This window comes from Parasteatoda tepidariorum, chromosome X1 (genome assembly GCF_043381705.1).
Source record: "Parasteatoda tepidariorum isolate YZ-2023 chromosome X1, CAS_Ptep_4.0, whole genome shotgun sequence".
Taxonomy (NCBI): Eukaryota; Metazoa; Arthropoda; class Arachnida; order Araneae; family Theridiidae; genus Parasteatoda; species Parasteatoda tepidariorum.
This window is the reverse complement of record NC_092214.1, coordinates 25,184,755-25,204,100: the sequence shown is the minus strand read 5'-3', so window position 1 is coordinate 25,204,100 and position 19,346 is coordinate 25,184,755. Positions and strand designations below refer to the sequence as shown.

At 26.0% G+C, this 19,346-nt stretch overlaps 2 protein-coding genes across 4 annotated transcripts in view; one reads left to right on the top strand and one right to left on the bottom strand.

Moving 5' to 3' along the window:
• Nucleotides 1-12,326, bottom strand: part of LOC107456716 (putative leucine-rich repeat-containing protein DDB_G0290503) — a 76,891-nt gene extending 64,565 nt beyond the window's left edge. Inside the window, exon 1 of the mRNA XM_016074660.3 lies at nucleotides 12,200-12,326. The gene's annotated coding sequence lies outside the window, so the exon portion shown is untranslated. The remainder of the gene's footprint in view (nucleotides 1-12,199) is intronic.
• Nucleotides 12,327-15,434: 3,108 nt separating this feature from the next.
• Nucleotides 15,435-19,346, top strand: part of LOC139427037 (ATP-dependent translocase ABCB1-like) — a 37,161-nt gene continuing 33,249 nt past the window's right edge. For 2 of the 3 annotated variants that reach the window (XM_071187423.1, XM_071187425.1), the window contains exon 1: nucleotides 17,433-17,689. In XM_071187423.1, coding sequence (XP_071043524.1) covers nucleotides 17,571-17,689 — 119 coding nt within the window. In that variant the 5' untranslated portion in view covers nucleotides 17,433-17,570. Of the gene's footprint in view, nucleotides 15,546-17,432; nucleotides 17,690-19,346 lie in introns of those variants that run through there. The other variant, XM_071187424.1, reaches the window with a different exon arrangement.

The window sequence follows — 19,346 nt, the reverse complement described above, 5'->3', positions numbered from 1 at the left end:
AATGGTCACGCTCTAGGACTCAATCTTAATGGTTCGAGAAGGTAACCTCAAACATACTAATTAGTGTAGACGATAATTTAAGTTAGGAAATCAGACACAAAAACGTAATTTCTCGCAATCTGGGAAACATGGTCGCAATAGTTTGTTCAGGAGTGCGATCCAATCTTCTGATTTCTTAAAGTTAAGTTTATTAATGAATACGTTTTTCTTCATCGAAATATTAATTTTTACTCATGATGCTTTGAGCATTAATTTACCTTTAATAAACAAAATTGTATTTATGAAAGATTGTTAAGATTTTCATACTTTTATTATATTTTAATTTTATGTTATTCATTAAAGATCAAATTTAAAGTAAGAAATAAATCAAATTAAAATTATCGCTTTGTAAATTGGTTATATTAAACTTACTTATTGTTTATCAGCTTAATAACAACATAGAAATAATTAACAAAAATATATATTAAGTAAAGAGATTACATACGTGCAAGAAATGGTTAAAGAAATTAAAAAGAAGTTAATTTTGGAAATAATTTTGTTTTAAGTTTATGAAAAAAAAACTTATATTAGATCTCAAAGAATTTTTATTTGAAAACTATTTTTAAATAATGAATTACAAAATTATATTATTTCTCTTTAAAATACAGAATGTAATATCATATTTCCTAATGATATATTTTCCTAAAATTGAGTTGGATCAGGCAGTTTTATAGTACTTGTACTTAAAATAATAATTTCTGGATTACATCATTTTGAGAGGCGATGAATTCTTTGGAATTAAATGCTTAAATAAATAATTACATCAAAATTCACACTTTAACATTTTAATGTAAAGTATACATTTAATATTTATATATATATATATAAGTTCAAAATGAAGAATAAAACAAAGAAAAATTTTTCTTAACTTTCTTAGTGTTTTCTTGTATTTATTTATTTATTTTATATATTTATATATATATATTTATCTAAGGAATAAAATTAATTAAATTTAAAAAACAAAATGTTGAATGAGNGTTTATCGATTTGTATTTTGGATAAATAAATATTACTACATATTCTTTTAATTCTGTTCATTTCATTAAAAGTGGTATATATATATGTATATATATATATATATGGTGAGATACTCAGGAACTTATTTTTGGAAATTTTCGTTACAGACATAAATACTAAAAGACAAAACATCATTCATTTTAAAAGGGTGTATTTATTGACAGGTGTCATACGCATTACACGAAAAAAAAGAAATTTACTGTCACATTTAAAAATAATATGATAGAGAACTTTTTGAAGTTATGTTAAAATATTATTGAAGCTTATTGCTATAGAAGTATGCATATTTTTTTTGTTTTATTCATTTTATACAAGACATAGACTTATTGATAAATTACATGCACTCGTTAAAATCTATTTTAGTCCTTCCAGCCAGCCAGTCTGCGTTGTTAAATCGATGATATAAGTAAAGTCATAAATCTTTGGCTTCGCTCCCTAACACTCTCTATTTGAATTATATAAATAATTGTGATGATTTAGTTTCTGTAGATAAGTGTTATACAATAACGATTATTCGTTTTAAATTTCCGAAAAACGGTTATACTATAATTCATGTTGTACTATATCTTGTACAATCTTATTATTTTATCGTACACTATTTTATTAAAATTACTTATTACTTATTAAAATTACTTTACTTATTCCTTTAAAATTATTAGTAAAAGATTGAACGTTTTGACTAGTATACTTATTCAGTCAGACGAATTAGTGTAAATCTACAGAATTATCCTCATAAATCCATATGTGCTTATGATCCCTAAGCAGTCAGACAGATATAAATATTGTAAAAATTCGGCTCAATACAACATATAAGTAGAAAAATTTACAAGTATAAGGTATTTAAAATTTTTTTTGTGTCAGTTAAAATTAGCTTGAATTTTATACAATTATAACTAAAATGGAAAAAGAAGCTGAATTGAATTATTGTACAGTAAAAGTTTGCACTCAAGTAAGCAGAAAAAAAAAATTGTTTCTGTACTTTTTGTTCTTTGCGATGATCTCTCAACTCAGCTTTATAACTTTATTTCGAAACAAGTTTTGAGAAGTTTTAAAGAAGATTCTCAGTATTTTTATTTCTCTATTTTTATTTCTCTATTTTTCAAAATCTGAGGCGAATAACAATGTGCAAATACTGTAATAATTTGCAGTGCTAGTTTGCATGATGGAGGGTATCTGATACCAGGGTTATACTGTTAGAAACTTTGCAATGAATTGATATTATTTAAAATTTTTGCAACCTTATAAAGCACTTGAAATATTGTACAATTTCACATCTTTTTAATCGTATTATGGGTGTCAAAAAAGTTTGGAATTGGTTAACTATCTTAAGAAATACGCACCAGATCAAAAATATAAAAACATGAATGCCAAATATTTTCAAACTATTTATTAAATAGCCCCAAACTTGATTTTGACTCACATATGGTTCTGTAATTAACAAAAATAAATTGGAGTACAAATTATTTTAGACGGAGATATGAATAGAAGCCCTATTTCAATCAGAAAAAAAAACGAGTGTGATATTTTTAAAAATGGCATTTTTTGATATTTTGGAGAAAAAAAATAACGTATCTGATAGCACCAAGTTAGACTCCTAACCAAACTCCGTAGATTCAGGGACCACTGCAAAATATTCAACATTTTTATTGCAAATTTGGATTCTCGTTCATAAATACATTGATTTTATTTTTAAATTAAAAATTCAAAACAAATTTATTTAACAGTTTTACATTAGAATTGAAAATTTAATTGATATTTTTTTTTTACTTTCAAAACAATATATTTTAAGGGCTTATCATTCTTTTTTTCAGTAGTTTTTCTGTTCCTTTGCCACTCTTCCGATTAGTTTTAAACTAATATTACAAAGTTTTTTGTAGATATATAAAAGGGACGAAAGCCTTCAGGAACATTTTCAATACTGCGGTATAGATAATTTTGTCAATAACAGTGTAATTGTGTAATGTATTCTTGGCTTTCTTTTTTTTTCTTCACATATACATCCTAATTATGAGTCACAAGTTATGCTTTTCTTTTCCATTGATGCAAATGGTAGTTGAAAAATCCATTAAGAAATATAGCAAAACATCTTCCTCGAAATAATTAGTTTGACAAATATGCTACTATATAGAGCCGCAGCGACTCAGGGGATAGAGCGTTTGCCTCCAAATGAGGTGAACCGGATTTGAATCCCAGGCATGACTGGTAGATCCAAATTCCGCCCCCGGCTTGCACTGATTACAATGCTGAAGTAAAATATCCATTGTAGTAGATGGATCATGGGTTAGAGTCATCTTGTCGTCAGGCTAACCGTGTGCGGTTTTCGTATTTTTCCAATCCATGTGATGCAAATGCGGGTTAGTTCCATCAAAAAGTCTTCCACGAAGGAAGGTTTCTTCCAGGTTGATCTAAAACTTCCCTTGTCTTCTAGATTGGGTTCAAAATAACAAGGCTATGAAGTGGAACATTGGTAATTGTAAACTCAAAATTAGGTCAGCTGTTCAACAACGGTTATAAAATGAATAAAAATAAAATACTACTATGTATTCTGAAATATTAGTATATGTTTAGTATTTTTTATAAGTTCAAAACTGCATGCTTATAGAGCAAAATGAGGAGTTAACTTTAAAAAAAGAAAGAAAAGAAATGAATGAATGAAAGAAAACTGGGCTTGAACCTTTCGTGATTTGAACCAGGGGTTGGTTCTCTGTTGAAATATCCCTTTAGGTTTCCTGTTGTAAAGGCTGGGTGCAGATCAACTTGCAGGTTTTTCTATCATGCCTTAGTGATTCAGAATTCATTCTAAATATTTGTGGTGATTTCAAAACCGGTAAAAGCTCTACGCTCGGTTAGATGATTCGAGAGCGTGATTCGAAGTCCTAGTCATTTACCTGCTCTATCTATTTCTCATATCTAGACTGTAGTAGTGAATTACACTCATCATCTTTCTTGTCTCTTTTGGACATAACTAAGAGTAGCTCATTTGTGTAACACTAGTGTACCATTAACAATCACTTCAAATTTTCAGTCAGGATTAAAATAATTTCTGTGAACAAAATCATGCTGATCCAGACAAATTTATAAATCGTTATTTTTCTATTACTATAAAAACAACACAGACAGAATATACATTAACAGAAATCTCCTTACCTATCAGTAAACAAAAATTTATTTAACTTTAATTGTACAAGGGGTGGATTAAATGATATAGTACTCTCACCTGATCCAAATTATGGCTTTGACCGTTAAATTCATGAACTACCTTAGCTTGAAAAATCCACATTTCTGGCTGAACATATCTTTAATTAAATAAAAGTTACAGTGTCGTGCAAACGGAAATTTTTTTTATCACCTCTCTCATCTTTTGGCTGCTTAAATATATAAGCTTAAAAAGACACATCTTTAGGATGCATGTATGTTTTTTTCCTTCAAGGTATAATAATGCCCAAAGTAAGCACATTTAAAGTGGATAAAAAATAAGAGCTCAAATAGTTAAACCCGAAAAAATAACTATTTTATCCTGAAAAAAAATCAAATTTAAAAAAAAAGCATTGATATATTACTTAAAGGATTATTTTACCAAAATGGCACAGTTACACCTATTAATTTAGAATGATTTTTTCATTTCAGTGAAGAAAAAAAATGAGAAAAATGATCTATTTCGATAAATAAGTGTCTTTGTTTAATGCATCTGTAGATATACCTGGTAGAAAGCTCAGAGGAGGGGACTTACAATCATGCGTTTAAAAAGAAGTTCGACCATCATGATAATTGAAATTTTGAGTGGTTTAGCGTGAGTCACGTGGACGGAAGCTTCCGGGAAACGCCCGGTCTTTCACCCGAAATAAACATACAATGGTATAACCTGCTTCGAAGAACGAGTTGTCCTAAAAAACCTTATTTATTAATTTATAATGTACCCAAAGCGCAGACAAGAAAGATAAAAACTTTCATAAAAGGTATCAAAAAATGAAAAGTAACTAGTTAAAATACTAAGCACTCTCAAAATTTGTATATATGTATAATTATATATATTTGACAGACTAAAAAATATATGAGAAGTGTTTGGGAATTATATATATGAGGATTATATGTATGAGGACTATAAATAATGTTATAAGTTAATAAATTTTAATATTTTCTTATTACAGAATAATTGCCAGCTTTATAAAAAAAATTTAAAGGAAAATTCAAACAGAACAAAACAGAAAAATAAAACTAAATTTAAAGCCGATTGTCGTTGCATTACTTTAAAAAAGTCTTATTACAAATAAAACAACTGAGATCAGACTGAAGATTCAACTGTGCAAGACTCACAGTCAAAATTTTCTCTGAAAAAATCAGGTGAATATATAAACAGTGGAGACAGAGCTTTTTTTGTAAATTTCGCCATTTGTTTTATTATTTGAATAATTCACATTCGAATATTATGCTGACGTGAGAAATCAGTGCAACTTAAATACAATTGAATGCAATTTCAAAATGACTTCGGGGTAATTTAAAAATAAATGCAATCAGGTTATTGAAAATTCTGCAAACACAATGTAAAAAATCTGTTAAATTTACAGAAAGAAATGCCATCTGGTTTGCCAGAATAAAGCCATTTTTTTCACAGAAAAATACTGTAATTTAAAAATTCACTCCAATTTTTCTAAGCTGATAAGTAGTGTTATTTTAAGAAACAAACTCTGTTATTTTAACAAAAGATTATGTTATTTCAGGGGGAGAAAACACTATAAAACATTATGTCATCATTCTGGTCGACAGCAGAATTGGCATCGCTATCGCAGAAGTCGAATCACAATTTTTTTAAGCGTTGCTCAAAACCATAAAATAATTTCTGAGAAGTAAGAGAAAATATAGAAAATAATAGTAAAATGATTTGAAGAAAGATAAAGTTATGTTATGGTAAGCAAAACTGCATATCAAAAGCCAGAATTTGAATTTACAGTTTTAATTAATGTATGATAAGGGTGGAAAATAGAGCAAAATTGTTTTTGTGAAAAATAGCTTTAAACCATAAAATTTACGGAAAAAGTCAGCCAAACAAAATATGAATTTTTTACAATATGAGGGTAATGATTAAGGACAGAAAAATCTGTAGTTATCTTTAAACAGTTTTTTTCTGTAAAAAATATGTTTTTTTCTGTAGAATTTACATTTAATTTTTGCAGAGCATTTCTAATTATAATTCATTGCTAGCTATTTTAACAAAATTTGGTAAACACATTATAATTTGTTGTTTTTTATAAAAAAGAAAAGAATATCAATAAAGTAACTATAAAACTATTACAGAAGTATAATTTATATTTCATAAGATAATCAATACAATAAATTTGATTGATTTTGCTTGATTAAGAGGCAAAGCTATTTCTTAAAAAAATACTTTGCTTTTTATTCTTTGCTTTATAAAATTCGACGCATTTTCGTTTAAAATAAATTCTCAATATTTATTAATTTTCATAAATTAAAATTTTAAAATCACTGTGTTTTTATAAATCGTTACGCATCTGTTAAGATTGGTAAACATTTCTCGTTTCATATAAGTTTCAGAAATAAATTTTGGTACGCATTATATAATCCTTTTAAAATTGTTATCATGCTCTTAGTTTAAATTGTTTCAGTAGCCTATTATTTCCTAATTAAATTCAAGGGCATGAAGTTTCTTTTGATTCCTTTTAGTTTGTAAGGAAAAGCAAAAATAAAAAGCTATAAATCTCGAAATTTCGTAGCTAAATGAGGTCATGAAATGGTAATCACGCTGGAAAAGCTCCAATAAACTACTTAACTAGTAATGATTTCAGGTAGTTAAGAAAACAGAAAAAAATAAAAGGGAAACTCTATTATTGTCTTTTGCATAAATTGATAGCCTTCATGAATTTTGCATTAGAGGAAATGAAAAGAAAATCCTTTTTTTTTGGACATTTAAAGAAATATCAAAGGGTCAAAATGATATAAATCGAGCGTTCAGAAAATTTTTAAAGGTTATAATTTGTTTAGGAAACTATACAATTTCATACAAAATTTGTTATAACTGCTGTAAGCGGAAGCGTTTTAAAGCAGGAATTTCTTTGAAAAGAAATTATATCAATATTTGTTGAAAAATGAACCACATAAATATTTTATTTTTAAATACATGAATATATATATTACATTTTGAAAGGTCTAAGAACGCGCAAATCACTTAGAAATATGTTCATTTTCATCGAAAATAAATATTTTTAAAACCTTTCATATTCAATAACTTTTGAAGTTTATTTTCTTAGTATAAGTAATACAAACTATGTACTTATTCAATTAGCACCTGCCGTTTTCTAGATGCTAATCTTTTAAAATATGCTAACGGTTTTGTTAACTGCAACAAAAAGAAATGCTGTTTTACAGAGATATAGTTTGCAGGATATTTTAGTGTCTTTTTTAAACGTAAAAAAAGGTTTTTATAAACATTATATAACGGTTTTGACATTTTAAAAAGTTTTCAGAGCTGTTATAAAAGGATTTTAATCTTTTTGAAATTTATAATAGCTGTTACAAAATCAGATTTGATATTTAACGCTTTTCTAAGTATGCTATTTCAAAAAAGTATTGCTCCTTTCTATGAAGCTAACAGTTTTGCGATAGATCGCATTATTTTGCTAAACATTGTAAAAATTCATTCAAAGCAATATTGCGCTGCTAAGCTTTAATAGGAACAAAAATATATCTTATGTCGATTTTTAAACAGGTCTTATGCCCAATATGGCTTAGATATCTTATTTTTGTTATTTGTTTAACGATACATTACCTGATTAGCATAGGACAAAAAAATTTTTTTTAAATTTTATTAAAATCTTATTAAGGATAGTTACAGGACTAGAAATATAATATTTAAAGGAAAAGTAATACCCATAATGTAAATTATTAAGTTTTTCATTTTTAGAACTTTACCTTCAATTAGTTTTAAACGTATTCTCAACTAAGAATTTAATCATAAATTCAACATCGAATAATAATTATTTAATAGAGCAGTATAGAATTTACACTTATTTAGAAATTAACAAATAAAAATTAAATATACTTCAGAGGAAAGCTGTTTATATACACAATAATAAATATATTTTACTAAAATAGTTTTATGCCTTTTTAAATATTCCTTTCCTTCGAATTTCAGAAGAAAATAATTTGATTGTTTTTTTCGTTTTTTTCTAATATATTTTAATTTTGGTTATTCAACATGTACTATCCAACTAAAATAAGACTTAGATCAGATGAAATTATACAGTTTTCCTTAATAGAAATTATTACTACTGCTTTCAGTACAATAATAAATAAATAGAATCTTCTTTCAATGTATGATTCTTATAATTATATATAATCTTTAATTCTCACATTAATAAGAAGTACAGTTGCGATAAAAATTATCATTTTCCTCTTTAAAACAAATTGATAAAGAGTGATAAAAAATAACACGTGTGATAAATAATCATACACTGAGAAAACAAATATGGTCAAAACTACCTAAATGTGGTAAAATTTATGGTAAAATCGTGTTTCTAGCTTTATGGAAACACCAAAAATCTTGATAATTTTTAACAAAATGCTTTGACAAATGATTTTGATGAAATTTACTATAAAATATGTTTTCAAAATATATGATAAAATTTGGTAAATATGGTAACATTTAGTAATTTTTTCATGATACCATAGAGTGGGGCATAAACAACATTTATTCGGTTAAATTTACTTATCAGTTTCGTATTTTTTGCTAAAGGTGTGAAAGTAATAACAATTATTTCGAAAACCAGAATTTTCAATAAATCATTACCATAAGAAAGGAAAAATTACCAAATGAATTGTTTAAATACCGTATATTTTGATTATATTAAATTTATTTGTGTTTTTTTTTACCAGAAATGTCATTAATAGGTACGGTAATTTCACTATACTTTTTTTAAATGTAAATCGCTATGTTTCTATTTCTAAACATATAATAAACTCTTTATGCATTTTTGTGTAATACCATAAAAATAATAATTTTATTATTAATGTTTGAAATGAAATATGTCTTTGATCCCAAAATATTCTTTTAATGTATTTTCTCATCAACAAATTTTATTGTTTAATTTTTTTTTCAAAATTTTGGTGTCATCTTGTATCAAATGTCTTAGATCAAAACATAAATGAGTTTTGACAGTTGTCATTAATTATCAGAATAAAATCCTTCAAATCAAAATTAAATTCATGAATTTTTTTCGAAATGTCCATCTGTGAAATGATAAATAAGGGTTGAGTTTGAAAAGAAAAGTTTTTTAACGAATGATCGAAAAGTTAATTAGTTGAAACAAGCTAGTCATTGTTTTTATGAATGACACTACGATGCTTTCCAGAAAGTGACGCTTATCAATTTTTCTCCGAATCTTCTCTTATTTAAGCAACAAAAATAGCTTAATAAATTATAAAATAAATAAAAAAAAAGGAAAAAGTTTTAAGCAGTTTTAATATAGATTTTAAACAGTTAATGCAAGTACAGTAACAGTCTTCCTGCTTTAATTGCATATAATGCATGTCGTTTATTTTTTTAATGCATTAATTTAATTATTTAAAATACTAACAGAAGAGAATGAATTTTTAAAATTAAACATATAGTTCGTTTAGAGATAATATCTTTATTTGGCCTTCTGAACTACTGAAAAACGAGGTTATATAAAGAAAAATATATTTCACGCAAGATTTTTTTCTTATCGTAATCAGTTTTGTTAGAATTTTGGTTTTAGTTCCTTTTTTCATTTCCTAACGTAGTACGATCTTGATTCGGTGATCTCTTACAACGCGTGACTAGCTGAATGTTTTATCTCGTCGAGAGACCATGTTCGATCAGATTTAATTTTGCTTTTCTCGTATTTCTACATTTTTATTGGTATTTTTACTGAAAAAGATTATGACATTTCAGCATAAGGTAATCAAAAAGAATATTCATAAGAAAAAGAAAGACGATCAAACGAAGAGATTGTTATTTAATTTTTCGAAGTACGCTAATTTTATGCAGTTGCTTTGATTTTTGAATTTACCTTATTTTATAGAAACGTACCCCTAATAACAATTAAATCATATTTTAAAAATAAATCCCAAATGACAATCCAATATTCCTCATAAAAAGATATCCAATAACGAAGCAATCTTCTTTTTACAAATAAAACCCTTATAACAAATCAATTCCTGTCATAAAAATAAATCATTGATTATATCTATTTTCTCCAAACAATGGCCCTGAGAGTTCATTAAATCCAAGAAATCACGAGAAGTTATTCCAGCCTCAGTTAATGAAGTTTCTGAATTGAAAAAGTATTGTTTTTATGTGGTAGCTGAATTCTGTCTTATTTAAAGCATTTAATTTTGTTCTTATTTATTTCTAATTTTAAAATAACCAAATTTCTACTAAATAAACTTCCATGCAATGGAACACGCCACATTTAATGAAAAATGCTAAACGGAAAAGTAAATTTAACAGAATAAATTGTTTTTAAGTCATACTCTAAGGTAAAATTACCAAATTTTACTACATTTACCAAAATTTATAAAATATTATAAAACCATATTTTATCGCTAATTTTAAATTCTGTAAAAATTAGCAAGATTTTAATTGTTTCCATAAGGTCAGAAACACAGTAAATTTTGCACTATTCCAGTAGTTTTGACCATACGTTTTTGAAAATATGGGCAAACATTATTTCTTATCAAGGAAATTAGTACTCATTACAATGTAATTAATTCAGAAATTAAACACAAGTGTCAAATTTCAGCACGTATACGTCTTTCTATTATAGACATTTATTTATTTATTATGGCGCATTACACTTTTCTCATAGCTGCAAAGTTTAAAATTATTTTTATTCGAGTGAACATTTCGAAATAATATCACAAAACTATTTATTCAAATATGCCACAAAATAAGTAATCCTTATAAGATAAATTACATAAATGTAAATTGAAAATACAAATTTAAAATATCTTTAAGATATCATTTGAATCACGCACACTTAAATTAGTTTTTAGAATTATTAGAATGGTGTAACATGTATTTAAATAATGGTATTATTTATACATGAAAAAGAACATTTTAGTTGCTTAAACCTTTTGAAATCATTCTTGAATTATTTTTAATTTTTCAAAATTTAAATTTTTAATTTTTCAAAATTATATCTAGTTATTGAAGCTTTTCTCGGAGATGTCTAAGAAATTCGGTACACAACATATTTGAAAAATCCTACCAGTACGAAAATACACTTAAAAAGTCAAAACTCATTTATTTACACCCAACGTGCACAGTTAACAAAACGCAGAAGTAAAGTGAACTAATATTATTAGTACTGGGTAGTTATTTAATAGCTATAAATTTTGATGACTCTCATTTCAAAATAAGCAAAATTTTATAGTGCATAATAATTCAAATATTCAACTATTATCTTTTGTGCAAACATAAAATGTTTTATATATTATTTTGTAACAGTATGTTTGTTATTTCCTTAATAAATAGTAACGTAGTTTGAAAAACATCATATTATTGTTTCAAATTAATCAAGACTGTTGATTTCTGTTTGCTTTTTAATTAATCAAAAATAAAGAAACTTGCTTTAAAAATCGTGTGGAATTATTTACATGTTCAGACAGAGTAAAATGATCGTTTTTATTACCAACTAAGTTCTTAAGTAAAACTAAAACATTTCTTTATCCACAGTTGAAATGTATGTAATGTAATAATAAAAAACATCTCTTGTAGTTATATATTTAATGTAGAAATTGCCACTTTTAGAAAATTTCATTAATTTTTATTGTTTATGTATGAAAATTTATTTTTTGAAACTACATGTTCCAAAGTTAGATTTTCATACTTCAGAGAATGAAAATGTAGAACAAGTTTTTAACTTATATAAATAATTTTAATAAAACTTTCTTGACACAATAGGTTAAAATAATCAATAGACGTTTTTAGATAATATTCTTATAAAAATTTTGCGTTACGTTCCTTTTCAAGAATTGTAATTCTCATATTTTTTACACTTTCATTCAATAATTTGAATATTATACAAATAATCATGAAAAAAATGTAACTTCAATTTTCGAATAGTTGAGAAAGATAAAAAATAATATTTTTAATTCTTAAACTCACCAATTGTATAGTAACAGACAAACTATTATTTCTATAAATCAATTGCATTTTATCTCAATGCTTTAAGTAAGTCATTTTTCCGATATCGTTAGAGGAAACTTCCTTTAACCACTAAACGTTTCGGACAACTGAAGTTTCGGACGGTCCGACAGGCAGAGAAAACCATTCACATATGTGTGAAGAAGAGTTGCTATGGTTACTAACTGTTCTGCTGCTAAAGAGTTATTTTTGTTTCCGCCAAAGTAATTTAATCTCTAAAAGCATTTAATATATTTATATCTAACAACAGTTTGAATTGTAAAGTAAAAGCCATTAATTGCAAATATTTGCTGTAGGACCTTTTTTCTCATGCTCAGGCTTTCCAGATTTCCTTATTGATTTTTTCATTTCTTTGCAAATTAGTCGGAATTTGAAGAACAGAATAGAGAAAAGATTCCAAAGATTTTAAAAAGAAACTGACGTTAAATAGTTTAAAAGATTGATTAGATTGTTGACCAATTTTTTAAAAAAAAGTCCTTTACTCGGAGAAAGTCCAAAGATTAATAGTTTCTTTTGTAAAATAATAATAATAAATAATAATAAATAAATAATAATAAATAAATAATAATAAATAAATAATAATAAATAAATAATAATTAATAAATAATAAGTAAATAATAATTAATAAATAATTAATAAATAATTAATAAATAATTAATAAATAATTATTAAATAATTAATAAATAATTAATAAATAATATTAATTAAATAATAAATAAATAAATAAATAATTAAATAATGAAAAAAATTGCATTTTTAAATGAAGTTAATTTATTGAGACATATTCAAAAATACCAATTTTTTCTGAAAGAAGTGAGTTGATTAATTCGATGAGACGATTAAGATCAGGAATTTTTTTCTTTTTTCAATTTAATTCTTGTTAACTTGAACCAAAGATCAATTTACAAAGGAAGTCATTTTATTAATTGTCAGTATATTAAAACCAAAAGAAACTTTAATTAGTTATCTTGATTTTAAATTCCCTATAGCTAAACTGACAGTAAAGCAATATTTTGAAGTTGAGTTTTAATCAAAAGCAATTTTTCCTTTTAAAAATAGAGATTTGGTAAAATAATCAAAATTCACCAGAATATTCAATTCCAAAACAAACTGATGTTTTAATGCACAAAATTTTTATCAACACAAATTATAAATAAAGATTCCCTTACACGATATTATAATAAAAATGCAGAAAGAATCAATCAGGTCAACGTTGAACTACAAAGATCATATAAGTTTGTTGCAACTTTAATTTGAACTCTTAAAAATAAAAAATGGAGCAATTTTTGTGTACAATAGAGTGCACCTCTTAGCACCCTAATACCAGAAACCCTCCATCACGTCAGCGAGTGCTGCTGATTATGAAATCACTTGCCGAATTTTATTTTTAAAACAAAACCAAAAAGTGTAGAAAATTGCTAAAGTTTCTTTTTAGAACATTTTTAAACTCGTTTAAAATAAAAAATTAAGAAGGTGAATTGAGAGAAAATCGGAAAGAAAATTAAAGGATTTTTTTCTTCTGTAACTTGATTATAGGCTTAACTGTATTGAGATTTATTTCCTTTTTTGTGTCATTATATAAAATGTAAGTTAAATTAATTAATTTTGGCCCTTTTTTGGAAATTTTACTATTTTTTTATCAGATTTAGCTGAATTTTTAGAATCATCTTTTATGTCTGGCTGTGGTGGGGTTGAAGGCTCATGAAAATAGAGCTGCAGATTCCTGCAGTAAATTCTGTTGCCAAACTTGCCGCAAATTTTAGAGATATTATAGTTTATAGAGTAACGTGCTAAAATTTTTTAACCATATTCATCTCTCCTCTTCCTCTTTTAAATTTTGTTTGCAATAACAAAGCATAATTTTTCCTAATCATTGTAATTTATTGCACAGTATATTCCTAAGCATAATAATTTATACATAAATAATGAGTTATGTGAACATTTTTTTCAAAAAATAAAAACAATTAAAAATGTCATTTGTTCATAGAAAATGAGCATATACCATTGGAACAGTTTAAATCGGAGTGTTATAATATCGATTTTAAATACTTCGCTAATATTTGTATATGTCTCAATTTTAATGTATACATGCGAAAATAAAAGTTTTATCATTTATGTTTGTATGAGGTTTATCTCTGAAGTATTTCAATAAAAAGTGATTTAAATTTAGAAACAAAAATTACATGTGTATTTATTATTATTAATGTTCAAACATTTCACACTTTAATGATTTTTGTTTATTTCAAATATTTTTCTTAATTTTATGTCTTCTTATTTTATTAAAAGCTTAGTAAAATATACATTAAATTATTAATTTTGTAACACTACATCATTTTTTTCTCTCAAAATCGGCAGTTTATTTTAAAAAGCTTCAATACAGGCCGAAATAATGCTAAATGTAATAGACCAAAATTTGCTAAATGAAATGCTTTTTTTCTAAAAAAATGTATATTGTAAATGCAAATGCTGTTCGATAATGAAAGGAAAATGTAGATACTGTAAATTAGAAAAAATAATAACAATATTACTAGACCTGACGTAATATTAAAATCTTATTAAAAATAACAAAAAAATTCCATTTTTACTGCAAACAAAAGAAATTTAAGAATTTTTGGTAATAATTTATTCTGATTAACAGCTAAATACACAATACAAACAAATTATTATTTTTTTTCTTTTAAAAGCGTAAGGTTGTATTTTCAGAAGCTTCAGTAAAGGCCTTGGTAATTATTATAGCTTGATCTTTTTTATAATAAAGACAATAATATTTCGTCTAAACACAATAATTTTCGTCTCTCATATTTTCTTGCTGTGAAACGATAGACGAAAATGTGGATACAATAAAGAAATTAAAAAAAAACGTGAATAAAAATAATAGTAATATTACAACACAAGTCATAGTAAAATGTTAATAAAAAAAATCTTATATACTTTGAAATTATATGAATAAATTATTAAAACTTATTTTTACCCAATTCTGCAACAACAATCTTAAAAATAATTTGATTTACTCAATGTTAAAATATATAAAGAGAAAAAAAAGAATTATAATCCTGATGTATTGCAATATAAAGCTTGTTACTAACAGGCTGTTTAGAATCATTGCAATATATGCATTGTTGTGTAATATAGTTTCAGTCCGTTTAGTGAGGAAATTTTCAACTACTCTCTGATTTCAACACAAGCCGATGAAGGCTGAGGTTTTAGGTTTATTATTTTATGGATAGGATTTGCTTATCGAAATTTTATAGCACTATACAAATGTAGAATTTGTTTGAGTTGCTTAGTAAACTATGTACCTCAGGACGTGAGTAATTTATTAATCTCTTTTCATCAAATAATTGTTTGTTTGAAACCTACATGTATTGTAAAGTAAGATATAATTGGTTTTGAACATATTGTTCAGTAAATATTTTCTTTAAGATATAAATGTTTTTGAAGGATAAATAAATCAATAGCATTTAAGTGCTCGTAACAAAAATGAGAAAATTCAGCAAATTATAAAGAAACACTCTTAAAATTTTGGAGATCATTGAACCATTCCAGTTTATTACAATCTTAATAAAGTCCAATGAGGTGACCCGGGTTCGAATCCCAGTGATGGCTGGTCGATATGAATTGCTTACCATGCTCGCACTGACCACAGTATTGACGCACTGATCCCTAATGGTAGACGGATCTTGGGCTAAAGTCCCCTTATCATCAGGCCAACCATAGAAGTTCGTGGTTTTCCTCCCCACAAAACTCAAATGGGGGTTAGTTTCATCAAAAAAGTCCTCCAGGATGGCAAATTTCTCCCAATATTTGATCCAGTTCCCTTAGTCTTCTGGATTGGGTTCAAAATTACGAGGCTAAGGTGTTGAACATTGGTAGTCGTAAACTCAAAATTGGGTAAGCTGTTTAACGACAGTTGTTAATTAAAATCTTAATATGGTGCTGAGTTGTATTGTATATTTTAAACTTATAATAGTCGTAATATATATAATAACAGAATAATTATATTTAATAGCGTAATAGCTGCATCATAGTTTAATTTAGTACCTTATTAAAGAGGACAATAATAGAATTAATGCATTGAAAGCAATAAATAAAATTTTGTAATTCAAAGTTCAAAAGGCAAATTTACTTATTTAATGAAATTAAAAGAGCCTAGTATTAGGGTAGGAAATTTGACACTTGTAATATTATGACATTCTAAAGCTGTTTAGATAACGATTTTCACAAGCACTGGGTATCAAGACTTTAATGACTACAATTTTCGCTGCAAATTACGAATTTTAAATTTTTGCTCTAAAATTATATTTACCCATTCAATATCTACAGAAAATAATGGAACAGCCAAAGATGAACCTTTAATTTTTCATATTATAATTTATCTACACACAATTTTACTCATTTACCCATCTTACAAATGCAGATGAAATTTCTGAATTTCGAAATATCTGTTTGATTTAAACTTAAAAATGTGAGCATAGAGGAAATAAATGTTTAATTTCAGCATAAAAGTTATTACAGTTAAGGACGTGGTTCGGGTCTAAGCTGCTATTCCATTCTTTTAAATAATTAACATATTATGTCAATGATATGAGAAGAATATATAGTAATAATTTTAGTATTCTTTAGAAATTTATCTAAGTTAAGTCTATTACCAGGGTTGAAATAAATTAAAGTCAACGACACAATTAAATGCATGTACTGAGCCAATGTTTATAGCTCTACTATAGTGATATTTAAAAGCAGAAAGAGGCAATTTAATATATTGCTATAGATATCTTAAATACACAATATAAAAAAATAATCAAATGGAGCACTATTCTTTCGAAAATACATTCGAAAAGTTAGAAGACAAATTTATTAAATTGATTTTAAAATGTATGCAAGATAATGGTAATAGAGAACAGTGATTAATCACAATTTAAACCAAAATAGTTGATTAATATTATATGTATGATAAAATAAATGATTGATAAGTATGTTAATAGTAGCACCTAACATCCGTACTAAAAAATAGAGAAAAAAAGGCAATTTTTTTTGCAGATTTATCTTTTATCTAAAATCGGAATAATTATTTAACGTTTTTTTAAATCTTGAAAACAATAGAGATACACAGCACCGTGATTATCTTATATCATAAAAAAGCGACTCAGCATAAAACAATAGTAGAAGATAAGAATGAAACGAAAATACAATTTTTGTAAATGCCTTTTGCATTTCATCGATGTTGACACAATCTATTATGTAGAGGTGAAGTGTGATAAAAGTTTATCGTTTTTAAATATTAGCGTTTTGCTCAGAAAACAGTTAAGAGTATAGTTTTTAAGTTCGTGCTTCGATGGGTACTGGAGAAGAAACCGAAAGTCTCGTGTCGCAAGGACATGATACCTCCAAAGGATATGGAACTCTTCCAAAGAATGAACCAAGTGATCAGTCTGTACATCAAAAAAAGAAAAGGTATCGTTATTTTCTTCAGTTGTAAATATATGACTGCAATTATGGGTCAATCAAATTTTACTTACAAATTCTGTTCTCAGAAGAAAAAGAAAATTTAAGCGCGTATATGTTTGCTTAACATAATGTACCTGAGAACTATATAGTGTTCAAAATAAAAGACGGGACAGTTAAATAACTTTTTATACAAGGATAAAATTAGCACACATCTTTTTAATTTAATGAATAACCCTCAAATATGCTATTTCAATAATTTTAGCTATTAATTAAGTTGCGGAATCAGACAATAAAACGCACTTTCTCTGAACCAATATGCACTCTAAAAAGTAGGTTCAGCAGAAAATTTCAGTTAGCTATCTTATCAGTTTTCCGCTGTAAATTGTACAGAAAAATTTTTTTAAATTGATACAGAATTTATCTGTATACAACAAAATTCCTCCGTAGTATAAGCAGAGAAAAGATATTAACAAGTACAGCACTTATTTGTGCTATAGACAAAGGAATCCTGTTAACCAATACAGACTTTTTCTATTAAAAAAAAAAATAGAATTTCTCTGCAGTATATAAAGAGGAATTCTGTTAGCCATTAAAGACTTTTTTGAAGAAAACAGAATTTCTCTGTAGCATATACAAAGGAATGCTGTTAAACATTACAGACTTTTTCTGTAAAAAAATACAGTTTAGTAGCAGCACTGACGGAAAAGTACTAATAAACATTACAGACTTCTTCTGTAAAAGGCAGGATTTTTCTGTAGTACATACAAAGGAATACTGTTAACCATTAGACTTTTTCAGTAAAAGAAAAATAATCATATGTAGTACCGACAGAGGAATCCTGCTAACCAATAGACTTTTTTCTGTAAAAAACAATATTGCTCCACAATGCAGGCAGGGGAATACTGTTAACTAATAGAGGTTTTCCTTGAATGCATCACAGATTTTCCATAATATACTAACAGAAATGTTATTAAAGAAATTCTGAAATACTTAATTCAATAAACTTCTTAACAAGCTATTAATCACTGGGTTAAATTTTACTTATCCTTCATTTAATTAGATAAGTTTCTAACGAAAAGCACTTTTATTTATTTTCTTTTTGTCAAAATAAAAATATTGTAAAAATTTACTATAATTGAGTGTAATATTGCTCGAATTAACCAGAAAATTCGAGCATCAAAGCACAGACAAATAAATTAAAGACGATAATTATGCAGTCATTAAAAATAATGAAAGTAGTATTCATTTACCACTTTTATGCATAAATTATCATGCCACTCAATATTATGATATTTTGGCAAAAGGATGTTTTATTTTTACAAATAAATTAATACATAGAAGATTCTTTTTTGTTAGAATCTTATCAAAATAAATGAAGGCTAAATAACATTCAATTCGGTGCTTTGAAACCTATTCTGAAGTTGACAGATTAAAGGATTTCAGTATATTTTATTGCATTTCCATCTGGCATATAGACAGAGGAATTCGCATGAATTTTTAAAATTTCATTGTAGTATGGACAGGAAAATCCTGTTAAATTGATGGACTGTCTCTTACTGGATTCATCCTGTTAAATTTATAGAATTTCTCTTATTCTGTTAAATTAATAAAGTTTATCTTACAAGGTATATCCTATTAAACTTCCGAAAAAATTTCTATACAT